This window comes from Heloderma suspectum, chromosome 3 (assembly GCF_057233095.1).
Source record: "Heloderma suspectum isolate Gila_16-S chromosome 3, 16-S_ref, whole genome shotgun sequence".
Classification (NCBI taxonomy): domain Eukaryota; kingdom Metazoa; phylum Chordata; class Lepidosauria; order Squamata; family Helodermatidae; genus Heloderma; species Heloderma suspectum.
This window is the reverse complement of record NC_139460.1, coordinates 293,491,669-293,517,759: the sequence shown is the minus strand read 5'-3', so window position 1 is coordinate 293,517,759 and position 26,091 is coordinate 293,491,669. Positions and strand designations below refer to the sequence as shown.

At 41.4% G+C, this 26,091-nt stretch overlaps 1 protein-coding gene across 9 annotated transcripts in view; it reads right to left on the bottom strand.

Moving 5' to 3' along the window:
* MBNL1 (muscleblind like splicing regulator 1) overlaps positions 1 to 26,091 on the bottom strand; it is a 211,706-nt gene that overhangs the window by 6,871 nt on the left and 178,744 nt on the right. For 2 of the 9 annotated variants that reach the window (XM_084847293.1, XM_084847298.1), the window contains 6 exons: positions 25,234 to 25,434; positions 17,318 to 17,575; positions 15,372 to 15,425; positions 14,301 to 14,454; positions 8,438 to 8,473; positions 7,205 to 7,299 (listed from right to left, as the gene is read on the bottom strand). In XM_084847293.1, coding sequence (XP_084703419.1) covers positions 7,205 to 7,299; positions 8,438 to 8,473; positions 14,301 to 14,454; positions 15,372 to 15,425; positions 17,318 to 17,575; positions 25,234 to 25,434 — 798 coding nt within the window. Of the gene's footprint in view, positions 1 to 2,962; positions 3,029 to 7,204; positions 7,300 to 8,437; positions 8,474 to 14,300; positions 14,455 to 15,371; positions 15,426 to 17,317; positions 17,576 to 25,233; positions 25,435 to 26,091 lie in introns of all 9 variants that reach the window. The other 7 variants (XM_084847294.1, XM_084847299.1, XM_084847296.1 and 4 more) reach the window with 4 other exon arrangements.

Genomic DNA, 26,091 nt, shown 5'->3' with positions numbered 1-26,091 from the left:
GGAGAGGCAGTTTTCCATTGTTTGCTCAAGCACAATTAGTAAAGCAAGGAGCAGAGTCTTCTCTATTGTGGCACCTACCCTTCCAAAGCAGACCCAGCTAGTCACCTCCAAAACTGTAGTCTGCTAGGAAGTAAAGTGTTTCTCAGTATTAAAAACCTTTGCCAGCAATTGAGCAGCAGAGGCTTTTTGGATTCACTACTGCTGATATTGCTGACTGATGCTAATATTATTTATTATTTACTGCTACAACTGATGTTTTATAGATTCTGTTACATTTACTGGACATTATCATTTTTATGAATTGTATGTTTGGGTTTAATTATTATTAATATTGGCTTAGGCAAAGAGTGGATTTTTATACACACAGGCACACACACACAAAATTCTTTAATCAGTCTTTTAAACATTTTCATACCCACTGACAAGTATATGCAGGCCATGAATGGCCTGGGCCCTTACAAGCTGTGGTTGTGGACATGGTCACATTTCTAAAGTACTTGCCCTTAAAAATTAAATGTTAAACTGGCTTAACAGGGATAAATACACTGGGCCCTGTGCCGTGATCATCTGCTCGCATAGTCCAGAATTTGTATACATAGAATAGAATCATAGAATAGTAGGGTTGGAAGGGGCCTACAAGGCCATCGAGTCCAACCCCCTGCACAATGCAGGAATCCAAGTCAAAGTATCCCTGACAGATGGCTGTCCAGCTTCATCTTGAACACCTCCAGTGTGGGACAGCCCACCACTTCTCTAGGTAATTGGTTACATTGTTGTATTGCTCTAACAGTCAGGAAGTTTTTCCTGAGGTTCAGCCAGAATCTGGGTTCCTGAAACTTGAGCCCATGATTCCGTGTCCTTCACTCTGGGATGATCGAGAAGAGATCCCAGCCTTCCTCTCTGAGACAGCCTTTCAAGTACTTGAAGAGCGCTATCATATCTCCCCTCAGTCTTCTCTTCTCAAGGCTAAACATGCCCAGTTCTTTCAGTCTCTCTTCATAGGGCTTTGTTTCCAGTCCCCTGATCATCTTTGTTGCCCTCCTCTGAACCCTCTCCAGCTTTTCTGCATCCTTCTTAAAGTGTGGTGCCCAGAACTGGACAAAGTTCTCCAGATGAGGCCTAACCAGTGCTGAGTAAAGGGGAACTAGTACTTCCCGGGATTTGGAAAGTATGCTTCTATTAATGCCGCCCAAAAGAGCATTTGCTTTTTTTGCAGCCACATCACATTCTTGGCTCATATTCAGCTTGTAATCGACAACAATTCCAAGATCCTTCTCACTTGTAGTGTTGTTGAGCCATGTATCCCCCATCTTGTAACTCTGCATTTGGTTTCTTTTTCCTAGGTGCAGAACTTGGCATTTATCCCTATTAAATGTCATTCTGTTGTTTTCTGCCCAGCGCTTCAGTTTATCAAGATCACTCTGAATTTTGTTTCTGTCTTCCAAAGTATTAGCTATCCCACCCAATTTTGTGTCATCTGCAAATTGATCAGCATTCCCTGCACCTCCTCCTCCTCCAAGTCATTAATAAAAATGTTGAAGAACGCTGGGCCCAGGACTGAGCCCTGCGGTACCCCACTCATTACCTCTCCCCAGTTTGACAAGATCCCATTGATAAGCACTCTTTGAGTCCGATTCTGTAGCCAACTGTGGATCCACCGGATCGTTGTTTCATCTAGCCCACTTTGAGCTAGTTTGCTCATCAGGATATCATGGGGCACTTTGTCGAAAGCTTTGCTGAAGTTGAGGTATATTATGTCTACACCATTCCCACCGTCCACAAGGGAGGTGACTTGATCCAAAAATGAGATCAGATTTGTCTGGCAGGATTTGTTCTTGACAAATCCATGTTGGCTTCGAGTAATCACTGCATTGTTTTCAAGGTGCTTACAGGTGGATTGCTTGATCATCTGCTCCAGAGGTTTCCCAGGGATTGATGTCAGACTGACTGGTCTGTAGTTCCCAGGTTCCTCTTTTTTACCCTTTTTGAAGATAGGGACAACATTAGCCCTCCTTCAGTCATCTGGCACTTCACCCGTCCTCCATGACTTCTCAAAGATAATAGACAGAGGTTCTGAGAGTTCTTCTTCCAGTTCCTTTATTACTCTAGGGAGCAGTTCATCTGGCCCTGGAGATTTGAACTCATTCAAAGTAAATTAGGTGTTCCATATGCCTATCAATCTCAAGCTGTAATCCTGCCCCTTCAGCCTGTACTTCGCCTTTGCCAAGGGGGTCATAGACCCTCTTTTGGGAGAAGACTGAGCCAAAGTAGGAATTGAGTACTTCTGCCTTTTCTCCCGCTTGGTTTGTATTAAATAACTACACACATCAGATGGCCCAAAAGATAGTTTAAAAAGAGTTTAGATTAGGGATGGACGAATCTATCAGTTTTGGTTTATCTCAATACATCATTTTTTTCAGTCTTAAGTTTGGTTTGCCTCAAACTCTGAGGATTTCTCCAGTCAAGTTCATTTTGTCCCGATCTTTGAGAATTTTTAAAAATTCTCATGAAAATTCATAAGCATTTTTGTACAGATTTCTCCTAATATATGCATTGCTATATGCATGTTTGCCTAATATGCACATTTTGCAAGCAATTCTCCTAACACATTTTGAACTTTATTTTCCCTATTATACACATTTTGTACATTTTTTTTAATTGGAGAAGTCCACTGCAAAATTCGGAGAAGTGTGAATTTCAAAGGATAACTGAGTTTCAATTTGCATAGCGGTTCAAATGTGCGAAATTAAGTACATTCGCATTAAAATGCAAACTGAACGAATTTCTCCCCCATACTTAGTTGAGACACATCTCTTAACTGAACCACCCTCAATGCCAAACTGACTGTTTCGTCCCACTTCCCCTAATCCTTATACTTGTTATTTAGGTGTCTTCTATACATTTCTACAGCATTTTTTTTTTGCACAGAAACGTGCCACAAGTGTAACAAAGCTTCTCATACCATTGGTTTTCTACTGCAGCAGGAGAAGATGTTGCACCCAGCTGTGTAGAAGCTTCAAGAGTAGTGCTGTCGAAACAGACCAAGGACTTCAGCACCAGTCAGTGAAGACGAAGGGGCCAGATCTTGAGAATGTCTGCATGCATGCACATTGCACTACATCGTATCAGCATTGCTTATGTACTATATACATATATTGCTTATATATGTATATATTGAGGATCGGCTGCAGGACTTGACTGGAGAGCATTATGAAGTTCCAGCATGAAATGGTCAGATCGTACAACAAAAGCAGAATTCCCAGAATCTGGCTAAGCAAATACATGGGGTCTTAAAAATACAGAAAAGTTACAGAACCATCTGTGAAAGGGAAAGAAGATTTGCCAGTATTTATTTTTTAGATTAATGATCCTCCAGGACATCTTAACTTTTAAGATCACTGAACTGTTTGTTCATTGATTCATGCTAAATCTGGCAGGAAATTCCTGAGATACAGTCTGTTATTTCCTTTATTATGCATCAAATGAGTATTTGGGGGCCCTGTAGAGGTGGGGGCAATCATGCTTTCCATATGTGGCAGCCTTATTTATTTTATTATTTGCCCCTGCAATGCAGAGAGGGTTCACATTTGGTGTGATTTCACATAATTCTTGTTTCAATTGCACTATTGTGTGGAACTATGCTGAATGTGAAAACATGACATTTCGGCCTATTTGTGTCACAGGGATGAAGGAGAAATGGCAACTACCAAGTCTAGGGTACACACACGGAAGAGCCCTGCACAGTGGTCTGTACGTCAGGGGTGCTGAACTTCTTTCAGCCCAAGAGTCAAATTCCATTTCAAGACGCACACCCCCTGCCCCCGCCCATGATCATTTCATGGTTTCCTGGGTTTTGCACATTTTTTTCTCTATTCTAAAAGTTGGAAATGCCTCTCCTAAGGATTAAGTTACTGGCAGTAGGAGCTTTAAACTAAAATAATCTGGTTTATTTTATGTTTTGGCCCTACCCCCCTTTGCCTTTGGTCCTGCCCAATTTTGCCATCACTCCCACCCAATAATGGAATGCAGCCCTCAAGAGCTCCTAGAATCATAGAATACTAGGGTTGCAAGGGGCCTATAAGACCATCGAGTCCAACACCCTGCTCAATGCAGGAACCCAAGTTAGAGCATCAACTATGAAATTAAATTTGGTCCTCAGGCTGAAAGAAGTTCAACACCCCTGGTATACAGGTATCACTACAGGAGTAGAAATGGTGCCTTCTTAGGTATTCCCTACATTCCCTCCAATTCCATATTAATGCAAGGTGGATGTTACTGGCAAACATATAACATGTTTAGGAACAGAGTGAAGTATTTCTATCCAAATATTCTAGTCTGAAAGGGTGATCCTTTAGTTCCTGATTGGCCAAACAGGCAGAAAGTATCAGGAATATATGCACAGCACCATCAGTGCCATACGTTCTTCTGCATCCTGCCTGAACAGAAAGGGCCGTCTCTGCCGTGGCACCCCGGTTGTGGAATGCCCTCCCCTTGGAGGCCTGATTGGTACAGACATTGGTTTCATTTCAGTGCCAAGTAAAAACATGGCATTTTACCAAAGCCTTTGAGGGCTAAATGCATTCCCTAAAGTAGCACACAGTTTTAACTGTTTTATTGCTTTAGATTTTAAATTGGTATTAGCTTGCTTAATGGTTTAATATGTTTTCAGCTGTTTGAATTATTTATTGTTTTATACTGTATAAATTGATTTTATCTTTATGCCGCCCTGAGATCTTAATGATATAGGGTGGGATACAAATGTTTTAAATAAATAAACAAACAAACAAACATAAGGTCTGCTCTTAAGCAGCTTACTGTACAACAGCATAGCTTGTGCAATATAGCAGGGTCATAGCTAAGTTGCTACCTAGTGAAAATGGATACACACAGCTGTTTCATCCTCACTCCATGCAGAGGTGCAGCAGTAAAGATGGAATTACTGAAAACTGTCAAAGCTAAAGTGAGGGAGCAGAGAGTGTGGACCAGCAAGCGGTAGCTGATGCAACTTTACCCATCCAGAGGACATAGACCCTATCTAGGTTAGATCAGAAGAAGATTGGGCAAAAAGCTATGAGCCTGCGAGCCCCCAAGATTAAAGACCTGTATGATAAGAAGGGGTCTTCCATATCTTTGTGGGGTTCTTGCAAGTTATTCCATTCGAACACAGAAAGTTGTGTAACGATGGGAAGCAAACAGCATCAGGTCCTCTCCCCCACAGATAGATTAGGCCAGGAGTTCACAACCTTTTCGGTTGGTAAGCCCATTTGGAATTTTGAAAGTGTGTCATGGGTGCTCTCACAAAATGGCTGCCATGGGGGGGTATGACTGGTCACAAAACACTTTTTCCAGAAGGCATACCTGTGAGATGAATAGAAAATTAACTTGCCCAGGAACCTAATTGCAAGGCAATGGTGGGGTCTGAGCTCCAAAACACAAAACCACTTTTATGAACCCAAATAAAGATGATGCTGAAGGGCAGCACTTCACTTTACAGGATGCCAGCATCCTCGTTAGAAACATTTTTAATTTTTAAAAAAATCTTTGGTAAAATAAAATCAAGGGGGAGCAGGGAGCCTGGTGGGCACCAAGAGAGGTGTCCATGAGAACATCAGTGCCGATGGGCACCACGTTGGGGACCTCAGGATTAGGCCTTCAAGCACTGATTTCCTACACTTGGTGCTCTTCATAAAGAGGAAAGATCAAGTTAACCCCTCAGGATCAGAAAATCCATATTTCAATTTTAAACCACTGGAAGGTTAGAAGTAAAGAGTTGGAAAGTTTTTACACTTGAGACCTAGAATAACAGGATTGATAATTCAGTATGAGCTGTAAATCTGGATGTCTTCAGATTTAATGTCTGTCATTAATTTACTCAGTGACTGTGGGCACACTGCAATGTCCCAGCTTTAGTCATCAATCTGCAATACAGGAGTTTATAATACTACAACCCTATAATAGGGTTGTTGTAAGTATAATTTTAGTATGGTATGTAAACACTCTCTGAACACTCCTCAGTACTTTACATTATATCAGGCCTGCACAAGAGACAGGTCCTGAACCATATGCAGAATACCAGGGGTGCAATCCTAGACATACTTAATAAAGAGTGAACACACTGAACATAGTGTGGCTTACTTCTAGGTAAATATGCACAGGATTGTGCTGCATACAGTGAATTGTAGCCCACTAGGCAACTTAATAACACCTTGATTTTCTGGCCTTCCTGTGAGGAGAATAGGGTTCCTTGATCAAAAAACGGATGTTCTGAAATTGATGGCCTAGGAACTGAGCTGCAAGTTGTGATGCCCTGGAATAATGTCTATTAAATAGTCAAGCATCTGATGCAAACATGAATTTTCAGCTATATAGTGGGATTCAAATCCATATAACCAAGTAAATAATGTACTTAAGTGGAGTCAGATTATATAGCTAAACATAATCTTTGTTGCACAATAGTTTAATTACTTAGGCCGCAACCTTCTACATAATTTCCTGGAGAATAAGCCTCATAGAATTTAATAGAAGTTACTTCGGCATAGACGTGTATAGGATTGCACCATCAGTGTTTTTTGTAGGGTTTTTTTTTTTACTAGGTTGTGGCTGTTGTAATTATCTTTTCAGACAAAGCAGCAATTTTGATAGCTTCTAGGGCTAATTTGGTTTGCAATGGATTAGCTGTCAAATAAAGTCCCCTGACTGATTTGCAAACTGAGACAGACTTTAAAAGTCATATTCCTGTACAGGCTTAAGTGTTCACTTTTTTTTAATTTTGAACATTCCAGCCCTTATATCCCTGATCCTCTCATCTTTCCCTGAACAGTTCTTAACCAATGCCAGTGAAATTCAACAGGGGGGCAGGGGGAGAAAGATCTGTAGTCTTGGATTCCTTGATTGATCCTTCCCTATGGCTGTCACTGAAACAATGAGGGTGACAGTGGGGGACAAAGCAATCTTTTTTTGTCCTAAGTTGACGGATTCAGGAAGGGTCTGTTTAAAATATTTTAGTACTAGAAGTGGAGGTGCAGCATCTTTCTGCGTGTGGAGAAAAGGCTAATTAAGCTATGCTGCAGGTATTAAGAGAATGTGTAGACCAACAAGAGGTACAAACAAACAACAACGAAGAAAAACAAAACAAATCCCCCATGCTCCTTCAAAGCACCGATTCTGAGGTATGTTTAAGAAACAAAGCTGTAAATTAGCAAACCTGGTTGGCTGTGGCTGTTGCAGCGAAGGGAACGGTTGTGGCAGATGATGTTGCTGCAGACACAGTGGCGGGCGTAGCGCCGTGCACCATGGGAACTTTCGGAAGGAAAATCATATGAGCAAACATACAGAAGAGTGTAGCAGTATGGGAAACCATGGCAACAGGTGGTTGAATCATCGAGTATGGAATTTATATCAGCAGATAAGCCGTGGGACGAGACATCGCCACCCGCAAAGTGACATGCAATCACAGCACAAAGCGGGACAACATTCCAGAGAGCAGGGAGGGGAGGAGACGAAAAGACGAGAGGAGGGGAGAAAAGGGAGGGGGGAAAATGCTTGTTACCATAAAATCATGGGAATCAATACAATCACGCTTAATCTTTCAATTCATATTCAAGAAACAAACTATAAACAGCCCCGGTCATGAACAACTTATGATAACCACCCCTGCATCCCTCCCATTTTTACTACTACTATCATTATAGCTACCCTGAAATCCCCTTTGGGATGGAGTATATGCAAATATTTTACTTGTTTGCAAAAACTTGTTTTCATTGAATTCTAGTTCTGCATTAGGGATGTCGGAGAAATCCTCAATGGATTCAAATGAATTTGGATTCTTCAACCGATTCAAATGACCTGCAGATCCCGCAGCAGACCAGCTCCTTCCAAGTCTTGCAGATTCCGCAGACTGTTTTTTAACTTTTGTGGAGGATTTGCACAAGTGCTCACTTGCACAAATGCACATTTGCAAACAGGAACAAAATTTTCATGCAAAAATCTGATTCTGTCAATGAGCGGAACAGCAGATGATGGAACAAAAGATACCTGACCATCTGCGAAACACAGACGGAATGGATTTAATAAAATACGTACATCCCTATTCTGTCTTACTTGCACAAAGTATATAACTGAACGGTTTGTTTTTCTTGTTTTAAATGCAAAACAGTTTTCTAAAACACTGGAACTCAGAGTCCAGTCAAAATCCACCAGAGCTTATGGGCAGGGGGGGATGTGTCATAGAGCAACTTGATATACTAAAAAGTAAATGGCTTCTAGGTTGTCTGTGTCAATTAAATAAAGCAAATGCATTTAATTGACAAGTGTTAGTGCAGGGGAAGGGGGAATGGACTGGCACAAGAGCTAAACATTAAAACCCAGCAGTGGATTTTGAGAGTCCGTGAGCTGCTAAACAGGTTTAAGATAATCAAGAAACAAAGCTGGCACCTACCAACACTTGTAGCGGGTGTCATGCACAATATTGAGCCTGCCCATCATGCATTGCAACAGGAAGGTGGATTTGCAAAGGGAAAAGAATTAAAACAACCCATCACACGTGTAATTAGGAAAATCTCATTTGAACAAAGAAGAAAAAATTGGTTATTGTGGGAACAGTGGCATGTAACTATCAGCACAGTCAAATCAAACAGCAAGGTGGTGGTCAATTAGAACTAGTCTGACATGAGCAGGGCAGGGTAAAAGCAGATTGAACTGTGTGCTGGTATGTTGATTAAAATGAGCTAGGCAGTAAGGAAAATGTAGACTCTAACAGCATGAGAAGAGGCTTCAGTTGTCTGGTTTTTAATTACACAGATTTAGTGAATGGATTCATTATTTCTTCTATTATGTCAGTTTGATTTCAAACCAATTTTCCTTATTCACTGTACTGAGATCTAGTGCCTGCTTTTAAACACTGATACAGGATTAATGCTGTGGTTTGCAACTTTGCACTAGTACTAGTATATATTAATCACATGCTACCCTAAATATTAATCAGCCCATGTAACGTATCTTAGGATCAGGCTAGGTAGCTCTAGGAATACTTAATTGTGAACTGGTTTCAAACTATATAATTATCTAATGTTTCGTAGATATCCTATGATGCTGAAATGAATCATGATATTTCAAGAGGATTTTGAATTTGAAATAATAAAAATGTTGAAAGAACATTTTTTTTGTTCTATTTATTGTGTTTTAATTCTTAATACTACTATCAATGGAACATTGGTTTTACTGGTTGTGTGTCTGTGTGTGTATCTATGCATGTATTTGGGGGCATTCTGGTATGTAGGTAATCTTATTTGCTTTAGTAATATGCACAGTTTAGTGAATAAATTCAACATCGAAAACTTCTTAATGGTTCTAAGTTAGACTTTTCCAACGGCTCTATCTCCAGTCGTTGTGATGTATCAACCACATATTGCAGCCTGCCAGGTGCTGGATTAATCCCCTAGTTTTATGACCTAATTTGGGCCACATGATCTGATATTATACTAACTTTTAAAACATAAAAATATATGCATTTTTATTTCTTCCTGTATGCACAGATAACATCACATCCTGTTTAGAGATACCGTTTGGATACAGCTGGAAACATCTGAAGTTCTGAAAACTAAAGGCATGTTTACACATGAAAGTGGCTACTTGCTTTCTCTCCACGTGATCCCTTCTGATCACCCCAACATTACAGCTCCGCGTGATCCCTTCTGATCACCAATAAGAGAAATGTTGGTACGAGCTAGGTCATATATAGAAGATAACCGCCCACAGAATTTTGCCCAAGAACTGTGATTGCTGCTGTGGTTGCTACTGACTCTACCGTCTAGTTTGCACATCCATTTTCTACCATGAGTCTGGAGGTAGTCAGGAGCCATTCCATCAGGGGTGGGCGGTATGTGGCCTGCAAGCCATATGCAATCCCCACAGCCTTTCTTGTGCCCCCCCCCCCATCGCCACTGCTTCACCACAGAAAAGGAAGTGGCCAGAGATCTTACCTCTTTCTTGAGAAACCTGAGAGATGCTTTGGTCAGCTCTCACAGGGCTGTATAGTGCAGAAGGATGCTCTGTCACCCTCCTGTACCATAGAGAACACTACATCCAGCTCCACAGGGTCAGATCTATGGTAAGGTTGACAGAGCATCCTCTTGAACCATTGAGCTCTGTGAGAGCAAACGACACTGTCTTTCACAGGTTTCTAGCTGCAGAGAGGTAAGACTTCTGACTTTTCTGTGGTAATATCACTGAGATGGGGTGAAACTGAATCCATCACTGAAGCCTCAGTGATCTATGACTGTGGTGGGGAGGAGGTGTTTATCTCACTCTAATCCCAGCAATACTACTCAGTATCACTGGGATGGGGTGAGATTAAAACCTCCCCCACAGCCTAGTGATGCTTGGGCAGGGCGATTCTCTGTGTGTGTGTGCTCATGTTCACGCTGTGTGTGTAGGTATGCACCTACATGTATATGCTTTGTGCACGCGATTGCTTTGTGTGCACACGCACAGATGTGGATATGTATGTGTGTGTTTTGCATGCACATCTGTGTGTAGCCCCCACTACCAGCCCAACACTGCACATGGCTCTTGGGGCTGTAGATGTTGCTCACCCTTGTATTACATTAAGAACCACAAAAAAGCACTTAGCTGCATGTGAGAATTGGTCCTGGCATTATACCAAAGAGAAAGAGAACTCTGGGCTTTGCAGTAACTCCAGTCATTACAATATTGTTGCATATGAACAAATACACACATGCTTGGATCCAAACCTCCCATGAGCAGAGTTCCGCTGACAGAAAGAGTGCTCTTGGCACCTGCTAACAGAAGGAGGAAAAGCGATCTTTGCCAATTCCCCCTTCCACCCTGAAAATCAGTTCTGGAGGGTTGGGGTACCCTATAGGGCAGCATGGGTGGTTGCCCTGGGGAGCTACAGGTGAGCGAAAATGGTCTCCCCCATTTCCGCTAACTGAAACCTCAATTGGTTCAAAAGTCCTTGCATTTACGAAAGGAATTGTCCCATGAATGGAAGGTTCTCTGTGAGTTTAACCTATTGTAGCTGAGCCTAATTACATGCAATTGGAATAACTGAATATTCTTTCTCTGCTTACCCCTGCTTCCATTTCCCTCTCCTTCCTTGTTGCCTCCCTTGAGCCTGTTCTTAATTGTAAGTTCCTTGAAATGAGACCTGACCTTTCATTTTTGGGTGTATAAAGTGCCATGAACATAGTGGATGCTATATTATTATTGCACCATAGCTATTTTAGCTAGATATTATTAGTTCCATGATCGTTGTATTTAATTTAGCTGTGGATGCTGAAAAATAAGCATTATTTTTTCTTTATAATTTTCTGAAATTTCACTGCATATATTTTCAGTTTTAATTTCCAGTTATTATTCTCCTTGACATTTTTAAACCAACACACACTTTTGCACAGGGTTTGCAGCAAATGAACATAAGGCAGCAATGAAAACCTAGGGTACAATAACTTGCAGGAATGAAAAAAGACAGTTGTGTAGGACCCCTTTGTTGATCAATCATTTAAAAAAGAAACCCCACTAACATAATTTTCACCCTGACTTCAAAAGGTTTAATCCACTAATGAAGGTGTAAAACTAGTGGATTTCCCAATTCAAACCTTGCATTTCAGCTCAAGGCAAAGTTTGATTTAGAGTAGGCAGTAAAGGAAAAAATGAAATGTTAGGGCCTCTCAGTATTTCTCTAGCAGAATGTAGCACATTGAGGGATTATGTTCTCACTGGAATATGAAACAGTTCATTTCATTCAACAATATATGGAACAGTAGTAGCGTGCTACTTGATATATTTATCTCAATAAATGCTGGTAGTTGTAGGACTTTTTTCTGTCTAAAGATGCATAGGACTGCGCCCTTAATGTAGTAAGTGACTAATTAGGCCAGGTCTGTTTAAACAGGTAGTATGACCTTTTCACTTCTGGTGATGATGTAAAAATCACAATTGAATTTGTTTCTATGACTACTGAAATCAAAGAAAGAGTTTGCCATTGATTTTAGATGAAGCAGAATGGGTCTACGGAGATTCCATTCCTTTCACAAGAGAATACGCATGAATTGGTCACCCTTATATTCAATTTTAAGTGCAAAGTTTTGCCTAAATACACCCAGTTGTATGCAAAGTTTTACACAATTAAATATATAAAGTTGTATAAAGATAGTGGTGGCTTTTTTGGAGCTTCTTTGGCACGTGTGCAACGAGTAAAATCCAAGGCATGGGAGAGTGCCACTTGAGTGTACATTACAGTGCACATGCATCCCCCTTTCTCCCTTGTGATAATTTTGCCTGATGAACTGGGAAGCAGGTGGCACTGTCTCTATGTCATAACCAGGATGATGGGCCTTCCTGCTCCATGTCCAAGCATGCCACAAATCCAATGTCTATGCTACATGTGGCTTCTCTGGTACAGGATGGCCACACATGTTTTAAGGGAGCAATCCTATGGCCCCTAGACATTGTCTGAGGGGTCATAGGTTACTTGAGATTCCCTCCTCTGAGGTCAGAGACAGTGCTCTGACCCCGGAAGGGGGAATGAGAAGAAACCACCCACCTCCACCTCCCCTCACAGCTGGTGTGGAAAAAACCGCCTTGACTGCTCTCCGAGGTTGGAAAATAAACTCCGGAGTTCGGAGTGTTCAGGTGGGTGGGGAAAGGAAGAGACCATAGAGGCCAGGATACAAGCTATCCTGAGATCTGCCAGCCTCCTTCTTCTCTGAAGCGCCATAGTTAAAAATCCCATCTAGCAAAATATGGAGGGGGGGAGGGCGGGGAGGCAAAGATTGTCTATGCTGCTCCTCCCACCCTGCATTGAATGACCGGAAGCCTCAGAGTTCAGGAGCTTCTGATCACGAGAGCACAGCCAATAGGGAGATTTTACTTAGGACCTTTCTTTTCTGTCAGTCTGTTGTGAGAGGATGTGGAAAGAGGGATGAAGAGAGATTTTATACCTCTCAGTATATGATATAATGGTGTGCGCAAGATAACCCAATTCTGACAGTGCTCCTTGTGGCATAGAGATAACAGGAACACAGCTATGCCAGTTATCTTGCCTATGGATCTTTCAGCTTAGTTCTGCCTGCAGTAGGGATCTTATGGGATAAAATCCAAGCATGGTCAGCCCAAACATAAACAGTGGAGCGTATCTGGTTTTATACTCATCAGACAGGACAAATGCTACTTTTAGGAACTGGGGCTTGTATTCAGAATTGCACAGGCTGAAACATATCACATTTAGCTATTCTAAGGATAGAATAGCTCCACATCTGCATTTAATATATAGGAGTCTGCAGTTTTCTGTATCTATAATGCTCAGCACCGCATATACAGATGCCTGTTTGGAGCACACGTTTCTGTTTCCAGGAACACATTTTTTCAATAACATGCCACCGACGGTAGAGCGTCATATAAAACGCTCCCCGATACTTTAAAAAAATTGAGCCCAAATTGCCTTTGGTACACATGTAAACTCTTGAGATCCATACAGTTGGATTAAAGATCAGGTGACCTCAACATAAGGCAGCAAAAAATGTTAACAATTCAACTACAAGTTATTTGATCACCTAAGTTCTAATGGCAAGTGAAATCTAGTCATCTGAAGTCAAAATATAGGTGTTTCCCCCCACCTTGCCTTCAAGGAGACATCTCCACAAGCAATACATCCAATATTCAAACTTTAGAACTATCTTAATGAGGTGGTATCATTTCAACACTTCGGATATAATTGATTTTCCTCATAATAAAATCAACGGCAAAGCTGCAAAGGGCTTTAGAACGCTCTGAATTTATTTTTCCAGATTAAGGTTTTCTAATAGTTGAGCTCTAGACAATTAAAAGGATAGTGAGTCACCTATTCTGCAATGAGAAGCCTTTGAAAGTGGTAGGATACACAAGAATTATTTGAGATTTGGTAAACTTGCTAGAGCAAAGGGGTCATACAGCAATTTAAAAAAAGGACCATACAAAACAGCTGAAGAAGTGTGAAATGAAGGATTAGGCAAAAGAGGCACAAGGGAAAAAGACTTCAAATGCTGTTTTGAAATGTAAGATTGCACACTTCAGGAATGCAGATTTTCGTATTAGGACAGAAAGCACCCGACACCTTGCTTCCAAGAGAAACATATGCAGAATCTCTTTCCTGCTCATAAAGGGCCAGCCCTAACAGGTTTCTTCTCCCCAGCCTCGCTATGGGAATATCCTTTGTTTCGGAACCTTGCTAATATCTGGGAAGCTCTTATTGTGACCTCATTTGTGTCTGGCTCAAAGGGATATGGAAAAGCTGCACTTACCTGGTGGGAGGAAGGCTGTATGCTGTTGCAACTGCATGTTTGCAAGAGCCTGCTGGTATTGGAAGATACCAGTATTAAAGACTGCGGTGGCACCATTGGTTTTTTCAAGCGCAGGCCTCTTTGGTAATGGGGGGAGCACAGCTTGAGGAATTCCCTAATGGTAGATGAGTATAAGATAGCCCAGTTAAGAGGGGAAAGGGGGTAGGTGGGATGGGAGCAGAGAGAGAGAGAAAAAGAGAGAAGAAACAGAACAATCAGTAGAAGATATAACAGTCAGGCACCACCATTTTTTTTAATCCTTGAGCAAGCAAGCAGCAGAGCGGACTTTACTATTCAAACAAAGGGCGAGGCCAAAGCTTTGTAAGGAAGTATTACTTTTGCCCTTCAAATATAGCACTGCAGGGTGACGGTGCTTGAGATCTATACACTAGCATATTCCACTACATAAAAGCTTTAGGTTTTTAGTAAGGAAGCAGCAATACTGGGGAGAAAAATAAAGAAAGCTGCACTGCTAGCTCCATGAGGATTGACAAGTAAAAGCCATGTTAAAGAGAAAATCTTATAGAGTGAATGGAGCAGGTTAATATAAGATTAAAAATTTATTCTCACTTCCCCCAAAGTCTGTCTACACATGCAAAAATAATGTACCACACCATGCTGGTACTTTTTAACATTGCATTACAAATGTTAAATCTACATAAGAATATTGTTAAGCCATGCCAACCAAACAGATACAAATATATATCTCATATATATTATACACATTTTTTAAAATCTCATTAAAAAAAAACAAAAACCATCTTACTTCATTTAGAAATGTCTACAAGGTGGTTAAACTGAATGTGGGGTCCCACACCCTAGGGATCCTGGCTGAGAAATAAATGTATTTGTAACCTGTGTATTCTTCCCATGAACTGGATCAGGAAACCACACTCAGTTTTTGTTGCTGTTGTTGCTGAGCTTATATTACTTTATAACAGGAAATAAGGAATATTTACTTAGAATTTAATTTAAAAATTTGTATCTACAGTAAAGCTACATGCCAAGCTAAAAGGTGAAAGGTCATAGTACCAGGTCAAAGGTTGCCTCGAGGGGTCGCTTCAGTGATTTGACAGCCGACTGAGTCTTAATTAGCAGGCAGCGAGCACATGATGGCAATGGGCCAGTGGGGTTCAAGCGCATTAACATAAACAGCAAGCAGAGGTGCATCATGGGGGCAGCAGTGCATTTTTGGGTAGGTGAGAAAAAACAAATAAAAAACAAATCATCGGAATGCCATATACAACGAATAACAAGACTAAGCATGCACAATAAAGGCGCTACTGAGTTGTTATTGTGAGGATACACCTCTATGTAGTTAATTACAAACAAAATACTCTAACCGGGGGGGGGGGGGAGTGAAAGAAGGAGAAAGAGTGAGAAAGAGAGTCTGCCTTCTGTATTTTTTCTCAAGTATCCATAAACACAGAAAAAGGCCTCTCTCCTGTTGTCCAATACTGTGCTATGAATATCACACAACAATGTTTCACATGAAGTAGTATTTTAATGGTCAAATCATGTAGTTATGTAAAAAAAATATAGGACAACATTAACAGCTAAGCAAAGAACAAAGGAGGGACCCATTAAAATAGCTATTTGTTAACAACCCCACCATCACATTTTAAGCAATGCGCACAACTCCCTAACTCCTCCCAACGTGCTGTTGTTTTGCTACTCCACGTCACAGTCAACTTTACAGTTGTGCAATTATTCATTACACCATACTTATACTGAAGAGAAACACAGTAATAATAATAATGAAAAGATTTCAATCCCTCAAACAATGTTACAGACTAGTTGTTGGAAGTGCCTGCTCCTAAGTAGTTCCAGACATTATCTCTCCCATCAAACCTCACCAATTCTATCATGTGTTTTAAAGTTATTGCAAAACCTCAGACACAGAACGAAAGCCAAAAAATCTAAATATTTAATGTAGATATACTAGTAATAGGTACATTTTAAGACAAGCAGTTATTTGTGTGTGCATATATATGTTTGCCAGGATGCGTCCAAATGAACACTGTTCTTGATGATCACTTTTGTCCTTCACTGTCACCAAAACTAACATTTGTGTGTTTCCCCTCTGGAACTGCAGGCTCAGGTGTTGTAGGTTTTGCTTTTCATATTAAATGCTGAATCTATCCCATTCCAACCAACTGCCCATATACCTCCTAATAAATTAGACTCCCACTCCCCGCAAGTTGGGGAGGAACCTGGGAATGGGTTTGTGAAGTGGCTGGTTCTGGAATCATGAAAGAGCCAATTCTGATGGCTGCTAGAAGAAACTAGCAGACAGCAATTAATGAGGCAAAGGGATGCACAAGTAGAATCATGTCTTATTAGAGACAGAAAAAGTATCTCATAAGGAAGAAGATAAGGATGAAGAAGAAGAGGTGATCCAATAGGCAGGAAGTAAGACCATGTGAGATCAACTATGCAGAAGCTTGTACCTCCTTAATGGCATTTTATCTTTGCACATAAAACAGGAAATGGAGCACAGAAAATGACAGATCATGAGATCCAGTGAGGGGTGCACGAGCTCCTTGTGCAATTCTCATGTAGCAGATAATGTGAAAAATTGCCAATCTGGGCTCATCCTGACAGGCATATACATGCACATCAAAAGCTATAGATGGACAGATACAAATGTGAATCACCACACTAAATGCATGTCTCTCAATATATTTATATGTACATGGCTAATCGTATGTCCATCTGGGCATGTACATATAGGCCCAAGCCATATACACCCAAATAAACTCTCCAAGAAATTCCATAATGTTGCTGCTGTTGTTGTTTTAGCAGAACCCGAAACTACATAAGAGCAGATTTGGCATTACATACTTGGAGAGGCTTATTGAAATACGTAGGGATAGGATACCTGGACAATCACATCTTCAGCGTGGAGAGTTAATACATTAATAGTGTTCTGTGACTGACAATGTTACTGCTTTGCAAGGTTTCTTTTCTGGACTCACCATGGCTGCTGCAGTAGCTGCAGCCTGAGCAGCAGCTGCTTGGTTGACCTGGTACTGGGCAGCTTTGATCTTAGCTTGCAGATGTGCAGGTGGGTGAAAATATTTGCACTTTTCCCTTGAGCATCTCCCTTTGATGTAATCCATGCAGACAGTAACTGTGTTGTCATTGGTATCGATCATCGTACTGTCGGCCGGGTGAGCAAACCGGCAGTCGTTTTCTCCTCTGTTGCAATTGCCACGCTGATACTCTCGACACACCTGTAGTGGAATTAAAAGGAAAGCCCAGTTATTCTGACAGAAGAAAGGAAAAGAAACCACATGGAAGCGACCTGGATCATTCTGCAAGAAATCACGAGGTGCATTTGGGCAATTGTTTCTATCCCGCTTTTGGGTAATGTCTAATATTCTAATGTCTATCTGATTGTTTGAAAGGCAAATGAATCCTGTGCCTTTTAAGTTCTGTCAAACTGCCCTGTTTAGGGGGGAGGGGGAAGGTTGTTGATTTGTTTTGTTTTTAAAGCAGTTCTTAATTCTCAGTCTGAAGTCTGATGTGCTGTTTTGACTTGCATGGGCTATGACATTCCCAGAATTAAATGGAAAATTAAGCTATTTCCATTTCAGCCAATTACTCTATTCTAGATTTGATGTGTGTAATAGTTTAATTTTTTTTAATTCACCCTGAGCTATGTCAGCCACATGTCACACATTAGCAACACATATTAACCCAGCTGCTCTATGCTTTCACCACAAGAGGGGGCGCAAACACATATAATGTGTTTCCGTCTTCTTGCCCTTCCCCCGCCTTGCTAAGTAAGCCATATTCATTTTTATAGTTTTTCACATTACTTTTTTCTTCCTTTCATTATTAACGTGAAGGGTGCAATTGCGCATGCAGACAGGCTCAAAGGACTGAAGGATTAGTATCAGTATTAAAAAGAGAATGAAAAAAAATAATGTAATGCAAAAACCTATAGTATTTTGCAGCGCTCCTCATTTAACTGTGAATTGTGTAGTCATTCTCAGTGGAAGGTAGACAAGTATCATGGGGTACCAAAATCATAAAAAGAAGACTTTCTTTTGCTCTGCCTTTTTATTTAAGTAAGTACCAGACACCCAAGGCACAAAACTAGGCCATGGCGGGCAGAAAATCATCATATCTTCAATGGTATCAAATTCTAAGAAAGAACCACTTTCATAGCAAGCAAGGTATACTCTGCATCAATGCTATTTGTGGCTAGGAGAAGAGGTGGGCGAGAGAAACCTTTGGCGTTTGGCTTTGGGGCATGCCCCACGTCTCCTATTTAAACCTGTGTAATAAGGGAGAAAAAACTCATAGGGCAACATGACACAATCCAATCCCCCACAGAACCAGTACACACCTGTGGGATTCCCATAGCCCCAATAGACACCTATTTTCCACCTTCCTCTGCCTGTATGTACAAATAGAGAACGGAGGGATGGTAGGGGGAAACGAACATAGGAAGCTGCCTTATACTGAGTCACACCCTTGGTCCATCTAGCCCAGTACTGTTGACACTGACTGGCAGCAGCTGTCCAGGGTTTCAGGGAGGATTCTTTCTTGGCCCTACCTGGAGATCAAACCTGGGATCTTCTGCATGCAAAGCAGGTCCTCTGCCACTGAGCTATGGCCCTCCTGTTGCCTGCCTTTTATTCCCACTCCTCCCTGGTTGAATGTTCTGGCTCACCAGACTGGTGCCCTCCAGATGTTTTGGACTACAACTCCCAGCATTCCTGACAATGGGCCGTGCTGGCTGGGGCTCATGGGTGCTATAGTCCAAAGCATCTAGAGGGCACCAAGTTGCGAAGGCTGCACTAGAGAATGCTGTGCTTTTATGTACACACACTAAACGCTGCATGTCACATTGTAGACTTAGACCTCCAGCATGACAGCGGCCTCACAGCCAGGGTGTATGGAAGAATCTACAAATATCTATGAAGGTTATATCTACAAGACCATAGGAAGCTGCCTTATACCGAGTCAGACCCTTGGTCCATCTAGCATAGTATTATCAATACTGACTAGCAGTGCTCCAGGGTTCCAGGCTGGATTCTTCCCAAGTTCTACCTGGAGAAGCCAGAGAATGAACCTGTTATCTACCATGGAGCTACAGCTCCTACGTGTGAGGTCTGTGTGCATCTCCTGTATTTCCATTCAGACCTCCCTCTTACCTCAATGCAAGTTACTCACACTCTCAAGGCATGCATATGCTGTACTATGAAGAAAGGGTTGGGTGGATGGGGTTGTGGGAGCTGCACTCGATGGGGATGTGGGAGATGTCTCACTGCCCTAAGAGCACCTCTCACTGGGGCAGGGATGGACAGGTGGGACTCTACTAAGCCTTTGCGGGATTCCTCTGCACCTGTGGTAGTCCAGTCCACCACAGGTGCAGAGGAATCCCCCAAAGGCTTAGTAACTTCTTCTTCCAATGTGGAATGTATAAGGTGCATATTTATTTATTTCCTTCCTTCCTTACTTACAATATTGTTAGCCCACTCTGCAGCCAAACAAGATCTCAGAGTGGCTTGCATATAATCTGTAAAACAAGACAGTCCCTGCCTGCAGGCTTACAATGTAAAAACACACAACACACAAGGAAAATGGAAAGGGGAGGGAAAAGGGGGGGAAATTAAGTAGTCTTTCAGCAGTGCCGGTGGAATGGCCCTACTTTCCACTCTCACCTCCCTCTGTACAGCCTGCTGGAATGGCTACTGGTGGTGTCAGTTCCAACAAAAGTACAGAAAACTGCCAGGGGATGCAGCAACTCTTCCCTGACTGCTCTTGGTACAGTCCAGTGTGTTGCAACATGGCGGTCTAGGTGACTTACCCTGCCTGGTGACTGTCAATGCTAAGAGGTCACTGAAACCACACCTGTTTTACTTTCCCCTACCCCTCCCACATTATCTGGTTATCCTTTCCATTTATCCACCCACTTCAGGGCCAAGGACAAAACTAAGCAATGCTGGCACAATCTTTTTTTTCTTTTTCTTTGGCTTTCTACTCATGCTGCCATGCAAATCTCCCCTAAAGTGAAATAGAAAGGGAATGTATAGGTTTCGTCTCCTAGCAAAACTGTCTGAATAATTTCAAGGGAAGCCAAAAGATTTTTGCCCAAACTGGTGACGTTTCCAAGGGAGGTTTCGCAAATCTCAAGGTGCTGGCTGAATTTTGCACAGTGCAGGCTGCTCCACAGGTGACTTATCTGAAGTATTTTGAGGGAAATCTGAAGAATTTTAGTATGATAAGATAAATGTCTCGGGGTATGTTTTACACATCAGAATTCTTTATGCTTGTCATTTAGTTGTTTTATGGGGTTGCGGTATTTTACTGATAATTGTTTTTAGCTGTTTTAAATTTCTATACATTTTAATTTTGTTGTAAGTGACCGTGAATCTTTTTTTGTTTTTGCTTTTTGAGAAAGGTGTCTAAGAAATTTAATAAATAATATTTTTTGGTTTTGCATAACCCTAATTTCTCTCTACTGTACCATGATACAGTTTGAGAAGAACATGTGCCATCCTTCCAAGGTACTGACATGGGACCACTGCAGAAGGTACTCTCTAACGCTCCTATATCATTTATATCCTGCCCATCTGCATGGAACTCAAAATGCTGTACATAGCATTTTCAGGTGGTATCCCATCTAAGTGCTGACCAGACCCAAATTTTGCTTAGCTTGAACAGACGTTTTAGATCATCTGACTTCAGACCACACCCATACTGCAACTAGAATGCCACGTAAGGAAGAATGGCATTACCTCTGGCACCTAGCACTCTGCTGGCATAAAATATATGTGAACAAATTCCCTAAGCCAGGGGTGGGCAGAAGGTAGATCTCCGGATGTTTTGGACTTCAACTCTCAGAAGCCCCTGCCACCACAGCAAATGGTCAGGAATGCTGAGAGTTGAAGTCCAAAACATTTGGAGATCTACTTTCTGCCCACCATACCTGAAGCCATACTGAGGTCAATGTATTGACAGACCATCTGTGCAGTAAATATGCTCTTAAATGAGACACTATGGGAAAATTTAACTGCATCCTAGAACTGCATCCTAGAACAATATTGAATATAACAATAAAATATGTCAGTTTAGTTTTCTCCAATGGTTAGATGGTAGAATTTTGATCAGGGGAGTACAATTTTCCATTTAAATTTGGCACTGCAACTCAGTTGTTGCTGTTGTTGTTGTTGTTGTTGTTTATTACATTTCTATACCACCCCATAGCCGAAGCTCTCTGGGCGGTTTACGAAAGCTAAAACATTAAAATACCATATGCAAAGTTTAAAAACTATTTACAGAAAAGCATATGGACAGTATATATAAACAACGTATAACTAAAACAACTTTGAACTAAAAACAATTTTAAAAAATCAACTATAAAACAGCACAGGTTTAAAAAAGTATGCAAAAGTCAGCAAAAACAACAGGGAAGGCCTGCCGAAATAATATTCTTTAATGCCTGCTTAAAAACCTCCAAAGAGGTCAGCAGGCACATTTGAACGGGCAGGTCACTCCACAACTGAGGGGCAGCAAAGGAAAAGGTCCTCTTGCGTGTGGCTGCCAGTGTCACATTAGGCAGCTGCAACAGAGAGCCCTCAGAGGACTTTAGGTGGTGGACTGGGACACAGTTCTCATCTGTGAGATGGGAGTAACAATGACGTACTTCACAAGGTTGTTGCGAGTAGAGCCTGCAAGGCAGTTTTGCAAATTTAGAATGCTACGTAAATATCAACAGCAATGCGACTAGAGGGTAAGGAGTAATCAGACTCCAGAAACATAGCTGCTGTCTATTTATAGTGAAAAATATTTTATGATTGTCGAACAGGCAGCACTGATTCATAATCAAAACAAAAGTTTGAAAGACTAGAACTGCCTGACTAAAAGCAGCAGAAGCAGCTTGCAAAGATGCTGAAAGAAATCCCCTAGAAGGGAAAAAAAGGCTCGGCTAGCTGGTTGGCTGGCAAGAGTTTTTTCCTCAGGAGCTGCAAAAATGACAGCAGAGCTAGCAACATCCCATTTCCCCACTTAGCACGCAGCAGAGCAAGAGCCCCGCTCTTGAGAAAAGGCTCCCTGAACTCAGCAAAACAAACAGCAGCAGATCAAAAATTGCCCAATTAGCCTTGAAAAAGAAAGCCACCTCCAGCCATTTCACTTTCCTTGCATCCTCCTTGCTGTGCTTTCCTCCAGTTACTAATCAATGCAGCAGTCACTTCACAGGCCCAGCTCATACTTACAGCTCTTCCTGCATCCAACCAGTACTGCTTGCCAACATCAAGTTTGGGGGAAGAGGTTTGCAAGGGAAAATTGAGCTAAACTGGTTCAAAATTGCATCTCCAAAACTACATTGCCACCCAAGGTTCTTGTTAACCTTTCTTCTTCTTTTTTGGTGAGTGGGAAGACTTGACAGTGACTGCATTCACACAAAATGATTAATCAGAATTCTGGGGAATCCTCGCTTATTGTACATGAGCAAGTGTATTTACTCCTGCTTGGGTCCTCCTGCTGGCAAGAGTGACTGGAATAACCAGGAACTCAGCAGAAGGGAAAAGCTTAGCATTGCATCCAAACCAGGATTCCTGGTTTGTCACTCCCCTAAGAAGCCAGAGTCTGAAGCCAGGATTTGATATTGGCTTACATTCCTGGCTTGTTTGGGAGTGATGAGCCAAGAGTCGGGTTTGGATATAGTGCTAAGCCTGGTTACTGAAGCTGCTCCTGCTGGCAGGAGAAGCCAAGCTGGAGCAATTGGGCAGTGTATGCTAGCATGCTTGCTGTGAACGATAAGCCAGGATTCTCTGGAATTCTGCTTTATCATTTTGTGTGAATGCAGCCAGTGAACTTGTGGATAGTCATGCAAGGAAATACTTATTTACTAAGCTTGTGGTACTTAAGTGTGAAGTAGTATCCTAAACTACATTTGATTGGCCCAAAGCCACCCAGAGCATTTCTTGGCTGGGGGGGGGGGGATTTGAACACAGGTCCCTCCAGTTCGAGTGCAATACTCTAATCACTGCACCACACTGACTTTCTGATGCAGCACTTGCTGCCAGAAGTGGGTAGGGCTATGTAAATAGCTTATGTAATGTCACATCCTGTTCCTGTCAGAGAACCATTATTTTATTAATTGTTATTTACAGATTTTTATTCTACCTTTAACATATCTACCCTCACAAGGCGACTTACATATGCAATTCAATCACAAATATGACAAAAATCCAAATTATTAAAATAACAATAAAATAGCATGAATTATGTTATTTAAGTATAAACTATGTTACGCATCAGGTTTATGTCTTAACTTTTCTTCATGTTTCACTTTGCATTAAAGTCAAGAAGATTAAAATGCAGTTCAGATAGTGCATAGGCCAGCATGAAGAAGACTTAATTTGTAAATTCGTAACTCAGTATAGAGCAGTACCAAGATGCGAAGCAAGACTGGCTCAGGGCCCACTTCACCACCGATGTGATAAGATGCTGAAAACCCCTGTCAAGCATCCTCAGATAAGGAACTGTTCAAGGCAAAGGAGAATATCTGCTGTAGCAAAGCAACATTTGTTAGGGATGTAGCAAAAGCTGATAAATAGCAAATATGAGACCTCAGACGGAATTCTAGGAACAAGCATGGAATGGAAATGAGAAAGGCTGATTGTTTCTTATCCAGATATAATGGTAGTTAAGGTACTAACAATATTCAGTTCACGGCACTAGGATGTAATTTTACTTAGGTCATCAAGATGACAGTCTGTGGGATCATATGCCTGCCTAGCCATGAATTCTAGTCATGGGCCAAAACCCATAATTAGTCAGCTCATAGGTCAAATCTAGCAGGCTCATAATTCTAGAATGCATAACTAGCCCTGACTGCATTCCAACAAACTGGAACGCAGTTTGTAACTGAAACTATGATTGATCACAAGTTAATTTATATTTCCTGCGCGTGCATGTTCTCCATGACTAAATAGCCAAACTCCACCATCTTTGCACATGCTCAGATGTTGTTTGCTATGAACAAAGCACATAGGATAGCCCATCAGAGAAGAATACATCTTGAGGCATTATTTTATGATGCACAGGGCAGAAAAGAACACCATATTACACATGCAATGTTCCTATGCTGCTTGTTGGTGATGTATGCACAAACATGTTAAGGTAATTCAAAAGCTTGTAATAACAGTGAACGTTCACACAAAATTTTAACATTGGATTTGTTACTCCACAAGCAAATTGCCAGTTATGATGGAGCCAGTTTGCCCATTACTAATGAACTCTTGGGAGATGTGGTGGACCTTTAATATTCCCATTTTACTGATGGGGTACTGAGGGTCAATGATAGTGACTTGTGAAAATATGGGAGAGAAAGAATAAAAAAGCAATTTGTACACTAAAATGTTATAGGAATTTGGTAACAATCATCATCCAAAGTCTATGGTGGACATCTGTATCTGGATAAATGTGTTTGGATGAAGGTTTGCAATTCACATAGATTTATACAGACCCAAGGCTACATGAAGAATACAAAAATGGTCAGATAACCAAGAGATTCATGTAACTGTTTAGGGTAGTGGCAGATCCACAGCCTGCTCTTATGCTGAGGTGTAGGCATGCTCAACTCTGCACAGGACTCTTTCCCTAGTATACCGCTCAAGAAGATTTTCCCAGGTTTGTGTTATTGTTATGGATAATAACATTTAATGAGGGGATCGAATAGATGGGGGTTTGGAACTTATTAGTCTCATTTCAAGAATTAGTTAAATGCATTACAGACACATTATTCCCTGAATAGCACACTGACCACTTTCTTGTGTAAGACATTTATAGTATCACTATAAGGAGATTAGCAGTGGAGACCTGGCCGGTTAGAAGCATCACAACTGAAATTATAACTGCTGTTTCCTACCTCCAGTCTGTCCGTCCTCATCAGCTTTTGTGCTGCTGCTGCAGCAGCAGCAGGAACCGGTACACCAGGATTCCCTGCAACCAGCATTGGTCCTGTTGGCAGGATCTCTGCTGGGACTAAGCCAGGGGAGACAGGGCCCAAGTAGGGGTTAAAGGCTGTTGAAGCGTTGGTGGCTAAACTTGGTGCAACTGAAAACATTGGCTGGAAAAAAAGAGAAGAAAGATAAATATCAGTCAGCCCATTATACTCATCATGCTTTAGATACAAACAGTGCAGTTCTATTCCTATTATTTAAGAGTTCCATCCTTAAAGGTGGCCTAGAAAAAATTTGAGGGGGGGGGAAGAGAGAGAGAGAGAGAGGTAAACTGCATTTTGATACACATATTAGTCCAGCAAGTGTGAATAAGGTCAGTTCACTTCGAAATATGGTCCAAACAAAAGCCTCAAGCACCCCTGCTTCTTCCCATCATGACCATGAGTAGTTCTAAATATGCAAGTTTTCTCAAGCAGCTGATATTGTTCACAATTCAGGGCTGCAAAGTAGCTATTCTATTCCATAAAAAGTTGTGTATCTTTTAGGCTTGGAAATAATCAGACGTGGGCTTTGGAGAAGTGTGTGGGAGAGCTGTACTTCACATGGAAGATCCCAAAACAAAGGAGTTATTAAGGGCTAAATGAAGTACTCTGGTGCTATTACTCCTACAAAAAAGACATGAATGTGACTAAAGCCAGTACTTTGTGCCTTAAGAAGACAGCAATCTCACGTCCTGGCCTTGACAGTCTCGTGTCCTTCCCACTCCCTTTAATGAAATGTTATTCTTGTCTCATGCTAAACCCTATTCACATTGCCACATATAG